The 11,549-nt window shown below is 36.9% G+C and overlaps 1 protein-coding gene across 1 annotated transcript; it reads right to left on the bottom strand.

The window, feature by feature from the left end:
• Positions 1-793: 793 nt before the first annotated feature.
• gucy1a1 (guanylate cyclase 1 soluble subunit alpha 1) lies at positions 794-10,416 on the bottom strand (the record flags this gene model as incomplete). The annotated part of the gene is made up of 8 exons (XM_079264768.1): positions 794-932; positions 1,205-1,359; positions 4,785-4,928; positions 6,350-6,835; positions 8,369-9,084; positions 9,184-9,272; positions 9,850-9,917; positions 10,177-10,416. The coding sequence occupies 8 exons, from the start codon at positions 10,414-10,416 to the stop codon at positions 794-796; spliced, it is 2,037 nt and encodes a 678-aa protein (XP_079120894.1).
• Between the last annotated feature and the right edge of the window lie 1,133 nt (positions 10,417-11,549).

Here is an 11,549-nt window from a genome sequence, read left to right as displayed (position 1 = left end):
AGATCTTTACTCTTTGTTGTCATATCTAAGACCTGCTTGTATAGTTCCCCCAAGGCACCTGGATGTCATTTGCTCAGCATTGTTTCATTCAATTAACAGTTGAATCCCACTTCAGAAAATCACCTTCCCTGCCACTGCTCTTTTTTTTTCTTCTGCCTATAACTAAATTTCCCTCCTTGAAACACGGCACCAGCTGAGTTTTAACATCATTTCTTTAAATCTAACATTAAGTTGCTTTAGCAGGTGCCTAATCTGAGCAGCTATAAAAGGACAAGTCAGATATGTTTAGAACATTATCAGTTCAGCTACATGATTTCTAAAAAAGTATTTTGTAACTTATCTCGCTGTGCAAGATTAAACATTTTATTTGTTTAAAAAAATGCATGTTTGTTTTGCCATCTTGACTGTATATTTTTTGTATTTTGCACACCTACTTGTTAAAAATAACAAACAGTCTCAAAGTCCTTCTCAACAGTTTACATATCTGATGACAGCGAGAAGTGAAAGCTGTTCTTGTTTTTTCTAAATAAGATATCAGATTGCAGAGATGACTCATTCTGAAAGAACGATGAAAAGAGTTACTCTCTGACTACAACTGTACAAATGGATAATTGTACAGAGACAATAGATTTGACAGAAAACTGACATCTTGTTATGAAGCAGCTGCTGCTAGAGTTTGACTGGATAACATCAAAAATGGAACAACCCAAACCAAAATATACAAGGCAGTTGTACTTGATCACTTGAAAAGTTCCTCCATATCTAATGATTCGGGTCTTGCTGCAGTTTGGCTTCATTTCTTGTTGAGTTTTGAGGGTCTGAAGGCTGCCTCCAAAAAGTAACAAACACCAGGGATGTCTTCTGGGAAGTTGACAGGAAGCTCCTGTCTGCTCCTGGGAACAAAGACAAACTCTGGGCGACCCTTCAGCAATCTGGGAGAAAGAGCATGCAAATAAAACAATGTAGCAAATTATTTGACACAAGAGGAAACACAGTTCTCTAAAAGTTAAGTCTCCTGTCAAGAGCACTTTGGACCTTTTATTTTCCTCAACAGCTTCTTGTTAAAAACAATGACATCATACACAGATATATACTAGGCAGAAATTCAATTGTTTTGTGATTTTTTTTTTTTTTTTTTGGCTAAATCTATTGGGAATATATTGAGGAGTTACGGTGCTAATGGTTGCTTGTAGAATATTGTCACCTGTGGGTTGTAGGACTGATGTTGATTTTCCTTGGTTGGCTGCACGATTCAAACTTGTTTGCCAAGGTAACATTGTTCCCAAAAAGGCAGTAGCGTGGCATCTTTACCCCAACAACTCCAGCTAGCACTGAGCCACTATGAAGGCCAATACGCATCTGAGGTTAAAGAAAAGAAAACAAAAGAGAAATGGTAATATTTTACTTAAAGGCCTTATATTGTATATTTATATAAGGACCCATGTATATCCCCATACTTCAAACCACAGTTATACACTTGTATTTTTATGCTTTAATGCTAACCAGTCTTTTTCAGAACATCTAAAAGACAGGACAGTATAACAAGCAAATAGAAATGAATGAAGACAAATGATAAAACTAACACAACATTTCAAATAGTTTTTAAAATTAGCTAAATAAATATTGTATGGGCAAGAAAAACATGATATTTATTAGATATCAAGAAGGAAAATAGTATATTTAAATCAGCAACTCTAATGTTAAAGCGCTATTTGAATCCAACAGCTTGTGCTGCTAGTATCTTCATGAACATTGTGTACCAGACAATGTTCATATCAGGGCTTGAGGGAGCCATGTTGAAGATTGGGGTGAATGTTTGGGGTCATTTTCAAGTATGACGCTGGAATCAGACAGATACATTGTATTTCATGGCAAATAAGAATAGTCCTGCATGCTTTTTTGCATTTTCTGTGATTCCATCGGCTTTAGTTACCATCATTTGAGGACTTGATCATTTTTAAGACTTTTAAGCAGAGCCACAGCATACACTGAAGCAACGTCCTTAATGGCAATTGGAAGTGTTTAGGCTAAATATATACCCTGGGAATCAGGGGAAATGAGAGCTCATGTTTAATTTTTTTCTTGCAGAATCTATCAGTCTGTAAATCAAACAAATTTCAAAAGGGTCTTTCCTGTCCCACGCCAACAACTATCATTCATCTGATAATGGGGTAGTTTCAAACACTGCACAGTGACCACCACTAAGGCCCATTGCTTACATATTTTGTTGCTGTGATTGGTTGTTCTAAGGTACCATTTGTACCCTTGATAATGCCCTTTTGAAATCAAACATGAATAGAGAAGTAGACTGTTACTTATTTATGTGGCCATATTTGGCTAAAGCACTGAACCAAGCGGAACCATATTAGGCTACTGAATATCTTTCAACATGACTGTTTTCAGGGGTAAATCCCACATATAACTATTACTATTAAGACCAACCACCACACCATGAGTCATGCAATCATAAATAGTGTGTATTTGTGGTCAAAGAACAACTACATGTTAAAAAAAACAGTGGTGTTGTGCAAATTATCTATTTGAGATCAAATTGTGGTCATTTGACCGTAAAGCCCAGTTTTATTAGTTTAACTCAACTAGGAAGAATCAAAGTTTTAATATCAATTATCGTTATGCTCATGCGTAACCAAGGTACCCAGCAATTTGGCATCCACAGAGGTTAAATAATTCTTTTCAAACCCTCATAAAAGTGAAAATAAATCCAACCAAGAAGTGACAAAAGGGTTTTGGTAAAATGTGCAAAAGTTATAAAACATTCTAAAAGGTATGGTCTAATTACCTGTGAGGTCATTTCATAAGGGATGTTTTTGGATAATTATGATTGATGCATTAAAGATTTATCCATCCATCAATTCTCTAAAACTACTTTCTCCCATCCATGGACATGAAAGGACTAAAATTTATCTGATACTGAGATACTGAGCTGATACTGAGAAAGAGGCAGGGAACCATCCATATTACTGAACAAACTCACAGGTACCAATAATCATGTACACACACACACACACACACACACACACACATGCACACACACACACACACACACACACACACAGATTATGAGGATACCAACTTAGGTAACACTTTACAATAATGGTACAAATCATATACTTATGTGTAACTCATGATGAACTAATGCATGTATTAATAAATACTTTATTATGAAAGCCTGTTTCTCATCATGAACTAATGATGACCTCAATGTCATTTCATGTGATTAATTGGCCCTGATTGATTGTCAATTGATGAACATTAATTCGCTGTTATTAATCAATATGTTGACATATTTGCCAGTTTAGATAGAAACATATATTTAATGCTCAGCTGCTGTTTTTTTTAATGCAAGACACACTCAAAGAAGTTCACTTGGGTGAACATTGATATGAAAAAGCCCTTTGAGCGACTATTATTAAACATTGAATGTAGGGGTTTTTTTTTGTTGTTGTTGTTTCTAAAGCAGCTATGCATTTGATATAAAACATGTCCATATATACCAGTGTCATATCCTCTTAAATGGACTGCATTAATACAGTTATTTTAAAGCCTTAATAGTCACTACAAGTGCGTTTACATATCCATGTTCACCTAAATTAACTTCTTTGAGTGTACCTTGCATTAAAGGTACACTCAAAAAAAGACACACAAAAAAAAAAAAAAGTAGCAATTTTGTCGACATTGATGAATTAACATAAAACTAATGTTCATCCATTGAGAATCAGTTAGGGGTGCAGTAATTACATGAATCAACATTGAGATCATCATGCATTGATGGAGAGCAACAGGAATTCATGATAAAGTCTTCATTAATTAAGGCATTAGTTACGCATTACTTAAGCATATGACTTGTACCATGATTGTAAAGTGTTACCCAAACTTATATATTTCTAATATCAGTATTAATTGATATTCAGCTTGCATGACAAGCAATCAGGCTAACATTCAATTGGATAATAACTACTGATGGCTGTGTCTAACAATAATCTGGTACATATTGTACTACAACATATTATTTCTCAAGTCAAATAAAAATGAGCGACAAAAACAGTGTCAATCAGCGGACAAGTATCAGCTCAGCAGATTACAATCAATATATCCCTGCTTTTTAATGAAAGATGCATGTCTGGACGGTATGAAATGTGCACCATCCAGAGAAATCTGTGAAGGCACATGAGAACAGTAAAGTTCAAGACACCCAAGGGGTCTGAACGAAAAAAAACCTCTTGCTGTGAGGTGATGGTACTGTTGTCTTTAGTCAAACATGCACACCTATGACAGCATACTTTTTATTATAGCACACTTGCGATTAGTTCACGTAACATTGATCTGTAGCTTGACAGTTGCGTTAATACATTTTTTCTGCTGCGTACTAAAACTCTTTCAAGTATTAATAATTAATTACTGTATTTATATAGTTCATCTGGTTGAGTTGCATAATTTAAATGTTAAATAAAATGCATATTGCTTGACTGGAGTGTGATTATTAAAACTAGGCTGTCTTTATATGGATATGATGCTTAAAAATATTATAATTTTAATTTTAATTACCTATTACTTCACACTGAATAACTAGACAATGCCATTCCGCAAAGATTTTACCATTTACAATTTTATCATGTAATGTACTTAAACTCAGAGCCTGCAACAGAGGAAAAATGATGAGTTTGTAAACCACAGACATTTCAGGTTATGAAAACTTTCATAGTTCAAAGTTCCATAATCAGAATGAAGAAGGACTATTACCGTGATTAGTACTTGACCCTCACCTGTATTGGTTCTCCAGTTGGAGTCATAACTTCGTCTGAAAGCTCCATCATCTTTAAAGCCATGAGTGCTATTTGGACAGCATGTGTCTCACTCTCCTTGTGCAAGCCACCAGCTACACAATAAGCATCACCAATAGTCTCCACCTGAATAGAGTGGAAGATCATTAAAATTATTTCTGAGCTGACAATCAAGATGGAATAAAAGCTCTTTGCAGCTTTTTGTGGCTTCTCCCTGAAGTCAAGGGCCTCCTGTCAGTAACCAGTCACATAATATGTTCAGAGCTTTCAGCACCTGAAAGTCCTAAGTTAACTTTCGGAAATTACTGTGACATGATAAGACAATGATGTTTAAACAAAATGATAAATGTCAAATGGAGATAAATCAACATCTAACAGTTTGACCTGCAATTGGAGACATGAGGTCAGAAACTGCTGAATAATAAAACTTTTCACACTGACAGATTTTGATTCTCCATCTTTGTGTGAATCTGGACTGGAGAGCACTCAGCTATGCGGCTAAGACACAGTGAAACTATTTTTAGTCTACATGTGGAGTGGAAACAGGGTCCTCAAGGAACCTCTGACTTCCTAGCGTTTTACGAGATCTTTGTCAAACATGCTTCTCTTTCTGTTATGCTTCTGTAACACTTTGATTACATTATCCAGCCTCCCTGCAATTTAGCAGCCTTTGGCAGACAATAGGAAAGCTGTTTGAGTTACCATCATAGTGTCTTCCGAACGCAAAATAGAATTATCTTGACAGTAAAACTTAAATTTGAAAAAACACAATGTATTTCAGCATGATATGGTCAACTATTTTCACTAATGAAAAACTATATTTCAACATTTTGTAATGGTTGTGAGAATTTTTTAATCTTACTGTTGAAATTTCATCTGTTGATAATTAACCTAATAAGATGTAATGTGTTTCTCCAGCTGTTTCTATTAGGACCACATACTTTTTGAAGTCTTTTGCAACCCCTGCCCTCTTTGGGATATGTCACTGCAGTCCAATTAAAGAAGAGCTAATTCAGGATTTTTGATGAAAACATTAAATATCTCAATTTCAGAGTGTAGTATATTACCCACTCTGCACTTGAAATAAAATAAATGAAATACTAACTTATGAAATTTGCAAAGTGTTGCATTCTGTTTATATTTACACATATCCTAACTTCTTTTGAAATCAGGGTTGTAAAGTAGACATAGCTGAAATGTATTTAACTCAACATGCCCAACAGTAGAGAGAGAACTGAAATATTCTTGTTTGGTGTAAATGAGTAAAAAAGAAATTCTGATCATTGTTTTTGTTTCAAAATTCTAACTCTGAAAGGTTTTATATTATGTATAACTTATTGTTGATACATTTGTTGAACCAATAGACTGAAAATTAATATTTCTTTAGGGAAATTGCAAAATCAAATTTCTTAAAAATACATTTAAAGAGAAAATGAATTTGTAATCTCTTAATATTTTAGCATATTTAAAAGATACAAACCAAAACAGTGTCAGCCACAAATCTCCAACTAAAACAAATCAATTAAACTTTGAAGCTATAAGCCTACCTTATAAACATCAAGCTCTCCACACTGGTGGTCAAACCTGGTGTACAAGTCATTGAGCATTGTGATCACTTGCATCGGAGTACAGAGGGAGCAAACAGCTGTGAAGCCCACAATGTCAGAAAAAAGCATCGTGACCTGATCAAACTTTTTAGCCTGGACAGTTTCACCCTGCCACAGCTGCTGTGCTACAGTGCCTGGGAAAATGGAGAAGAGAAGGTCCACTGTCTTCTTTTTCTCTTCCTCCAGAGCTTGGTGTGCATGCTCCAAGGCTGCCTTGGCTTTACCCAGCCGCTTCTTCAAACCGTCCTGGGCTTTGGCCTGTTCACCAACCAGGACCACATCCCGCAGTGCATTATGAATAGGGATGTCAGACAGGTAGAGACCGCGGCCTGTTAGCTCCTCCAGTTTGTCCACACATGGTGAGCCCAAGAACAAGATAGCGTTGGACTCAGACACATAAATCATCTGACCTTTAAGGTCCATGAGCTGAAAGGAAAAAAGGCAAAATTGTGATAACGGTTTATTTTAGTCAAAACCTACATGATTTAGTCAACTATATATATATGTTTGCTACATTCAAATTACCAAATAAATTGCATTTAGATGTAAAATGTAGAATATATAAATCTTTTTTTTCACTGGCATCTCTGGTACTTATGCAAAATATGCAATGTGCACATTCACAGATTCTCTCAAGATCCCTCTTTCGCTTATGTTTACATTTGTGTAAACAGACAAAGATGAAAATAAACTTGTCAAATTTGGTATTTCTGAGTTAGCGGTTGTATGCAGCTTTCCACAACAGTAAGCAAACCTAAAAAGACCTAATTATACAGCAGAGAAGCAGGGGTTCAAAAAGTTGCATCTAAATCAAAGTTTTTATTTGCAACATTGCAGAGGGGCTGACAGGATGTTTTCTCATTATATGCAGACAACATTCTTATCGATAAAATTCTTCTTATGTGATTTTTTTCTTGCATTTCACCATCAGGCCTGAATATTTATTAACCCAGCATTTCTGTTTGTGACCGTAACGCTGGACAGATCAAGGGCCTTTTCATCAGCCTCCACAGCATGTTGTTTCTGATCTGTAACTTACTAATGCCAAGTATTATGTGAGAATGTCAAGTATCATAAAATAAAATAAAATAAAATAAAATAAAATAAAATAAAATAAAATAAAATAAAATAAAATAAAATAAAATAAAATAGGAAAATGAAAAATATGGGTGCTGTTACAACAGAATTAATGGCAGTGAGGCTTTTAAGAGAAACTATTCTGAAGTTTTAAGACAAAGGTCAGGTTTCAAGGCCTGTGAGTTTTATGAGACCTGTTTGAGATTTAATGCACCTAAGCGGTAAAAGAAAAATCCTGTGCCATTATTAGAAAAATGCATGTGCAATACTTTATCCTGATACCATCTTCTCATCAGTTCTTCTCTTCACTTTTATCTAAAAAAAATATCTTTTTTTTTATCCAACAGTTTTTTATTCCTGTTGTTTTATAGTCTTTTATGTGGCTACAGACTCTCAGTCTGTTGTTGGACTGATTTAAAACTATCCCTTTATTCTAATCATGTCACTTCCACTGGCATTGTAGCCATGTCTGTGCTCAGCGGACTGAAAGTAACACATCATCAACCCCAGATGGAGGACACTGTGATGTTTGTTTACTCACCCTCTCACTGATTCCTACCTGTTTTACACCACTGTCACGTTTACTCAATGATACTTTTTTTTTTTTTTCTTGTCATGGCGACCGATTGTTGCACTCTTACAGAAATAGCATGAGCATGGCTGTGCCTTTGATGGATGAAATGGTTTGACATTTGCTTCTGATCTCCACTGGGGGTTTAACGTTGATCTCTACCTCAGGCCAAGTGCGCTCAAGTATACCACTAATAGGCTCGACTGCTTGTAAACAGCTCAATCCCCCCCCCCCCTTCTGAAAGAACCTTTTCCACCTCATTGCTCAAAAATGTCACTTTTGAAGTTTTTCTCTCAGTTATGTCCACATACCTTCCCAGTGTTATCTGTGGTGGAGACTCCGTGTTTGATCCGTATGATAAACTGTGCATTCAGCATGGTCAGGATACCCTGAAAGGTACATTTAATTTGAGGGGATACAATAGAGAAGTGTTCTTGAAAAGTGGAAGACCATCTCAGTCCTTCTTTTCTGGTAAGCCTCTTCCTGAGCCCGTGTCCTATTTGTATGAGAACCAGGTCCTGGTCCAGAATCATGTGGAAAGGGAAGATAGTGGAAAAGAGAGAGGTAGGAAGGGTCCCTGCTGAAGTGGCCCGCAATGGACTGGGGCTAAGAGTTTTAGCATCTTTAACTACAACTGTGTACAGAAGACTAGGCTGTGGGTTGGACTGGAGGATGCTGTCTTTAGCATTTAGGGGGTCTTTCAACACATCCACAGTGGTGTGGTACAGCAGGCGGGCAGCAGCTTTGATAACTCCAGGAAAAAAAAGCTCAGTGGTGGGGCACGGGTTGAAAAAATAGACAATAAGCAGACCTGGGTCCTTGTCTAAACACAGCACTGATGGTTCATTTACACAATCCTCTCTGTCCAGGTTGGGCAGCATGCTGCTTTGTTTCAGCAACACATTGAAACTGTTGAGAAAGTCGTGCAAAGCTCCCCCCACCACTCTCAAAATGTGCCCGTCCTCCTCATAACACATGTTGAAGACCTCCTCGCCAAAAGAAACTTTCAAAGCCTCCATTGGGATTGCTGTTTGATGCAAATGGAGAAAACAGAAAATTTGATGCATGACCCAGCGCTCTGAAAAGCCAGTTACATGTTGTGCATAATGAACATGAAAATTGTTACCTGTTTTGGCTGAGTAACTTTTCATCATCTCTACTAAATGCTCTGGTTCCTCACTGCAACTCTGGTAGTGAGTACAGCAAATCGCAGGACTGGAAAGTCAAAAATATCAAACTGTGCTCAGTGGTGCATATGTTTTTTTGCTGTTCAGACAATGTGTCAGACTTGGAATGTAATAATAATCAAGATTATTTTTCATTGTGCAAAATACAACAATTTCCTAGAAATTTCACTCTCCTATGGATGATGAGAGGGTAACACCCAAAATGTTCTGTCTGTCGTCATGACTGAAAAGCAGATTCTACCATCGGAGTTGCTCTTGGAAAATACACAGGAGCACCAATACATATCATTCATAGACAAATAATTGGTAATGGGACAAAGTATTTTAGCTCAATGTGTCAAATCATAATGAGAAAATACAGACTGTGTCTGCAACCATGTTTCTCAGTGGTTTTGTGAGCCATTTCTCTATTTCTCCTGGTATCCATAGCAGCCTGAGTCTGTATCCCTCCTCATTGTTGTTGTCCTCATTAGTATGAGTCTGGTCGTGAGAGTGACAGCAGAACTAAACTGTGCAATCATTTTTGGACTATAAGAACACATGCTGTGGTGGAAGTGGTGCGAAAACATGGCCAATAAATAAAAGGAAGATGGAAAACAAGTTACCTCTCAGAGTCCCTGTTGTGATCTCCTAGTGCCATCATTCGTTGAAGGGCAGTGTGCAGTCTTTGAAACTGTATTACAAAGTGTCCAGCAAGTTAATGGTCATCATCCAGTAAGACTTAATATTACTTACAGACGCGCTTATTTGCTATTCATTAAGTGTGAAATTGTCCTTTAATTATCTCAGGTGAAAAAGAAGGCATTGTGTTTGTGCGTTAAGACAGAAAATGCGACAAAGCAAACTGCTGGAGATGACAGGTCTTCACATTTCTACAAAGCCAGTTGCAGTATTGTCGCGTGAGGTGCAAAATAAATGCTTTTATAACTCACCTCTGGACATGCCAATTTTCGAATGCTCTCCCCAAGAGTATGCAGGTTAACTTTGGCTCTGCTTGTCTTCTGTCGAGGTACATCCTCACTAATTTTTCCGTGCACGTCCTTAGATATAGGCAATAAATCCGCAGCGTCACTTGAGCGTTCCTCAAAGTCTCCGAGCTCATTATTTTTGGCGCTGCTGGAGAATGGACACTCTCCGGATATTTTCAGTTCTTTCAGCTTGGCGCAGAACATCTTCCCTGCCGAGCAGTCTCCTGTCTCTTCTCTCTTATCTAGTTTCAGAGGGAGACAGATGTGGTCGCGCAGCAGCAGACTGGAGAAATCCCATCATCTCTTGTGTTCAACCAGGGTACCTTCGTCCTTGCAACGCGCTGATGGAAATGATCAGTACAAAAGCACCAAAGCCAGAGACTACATACAATATTAATTGCAAACTGCATGGGCAAACGATGGCAGGGGCACTTTCACTGCCAAAAGCCAATGAGAAACTGGGGGGGGGGGGGGGGGGGGGGGGGGGGGGGGTGTAGTAGGGCAATCCATGAGCAAATGGGGCTGGTGTATCTGAAGAACCTATCAGCAAAGAGAAATTATTTCCAGCAGACTGCTCGCATGCAAGAATTTTTTTCTTGTTTTTTTTCTCCTTTTTATTTTTATTTTTAACCCAAGGCTTGCAAGTTCAAGGAAATGTTGCACAGAATAAAGACTTGCAAACCCAAATGACATTCATTTATTAATCAATTAATTCATTCATTCGTTCATTCATTGCAGTGAAGTTTCTGCATATTCACTATAATTTCCGTTTGATTGCATGGTATCACCTTTAAAGCCTCTCTGCTATTTGTGATCTACACTTTTATTATCATTATTATTAATAATAATATTAGTAGTAGTAGTAGTAGCAGTAGTAATAGTAGTAGTAGTAGTAGTAGTAGTAGTAGTAGTAGTAGTAGTAATAGTATAGTAGTATTGACAAAGGTTTTTGAAAAGCATGAGTTATGCCAACATGTAAACATGCATTTCTTAATATTCCTACACAACTGTGCCACATCCTTGTAAATTGTAATGCATGAGGTCAAAAAGGGAAAAGTTTATATTGGATTAATGTTAGTTGGTTGTTAAAATGCTCAAACTTTGTTTTTTCATGACAGGCCATGTCCACACCCTTCCAACCCTTTTTCATAGTAATCAGTGAATAATTTCAACTATATAAACATTAAATAAATATGATTTATTTTAGTCAACTAATAATGTAGACAGTTTAGTTGTTTTCTGATGAATATTAACTATGTAATAATTAGCGTAACATTTTTCCATTGTATTTTTAGCAACACTGGACACTTGTTTGTTTTTGTTTGTTTTTTTACTGT

Source organism: Telmatherina bonti (assembly GCF_933228915.1).
Source record: "Telmatherina bonti genome assembly, chromosome: 3".
Lineage (NCBI taxonomy): Eukaryota > Metazoa > Chordata > Actinopteri > Atheriniformes > Telmatherinidae > Telmatherina > Telmatherina bonti.
This window is presented reverse-complemented; position numbering and strand designations above follow the sequence as displayed.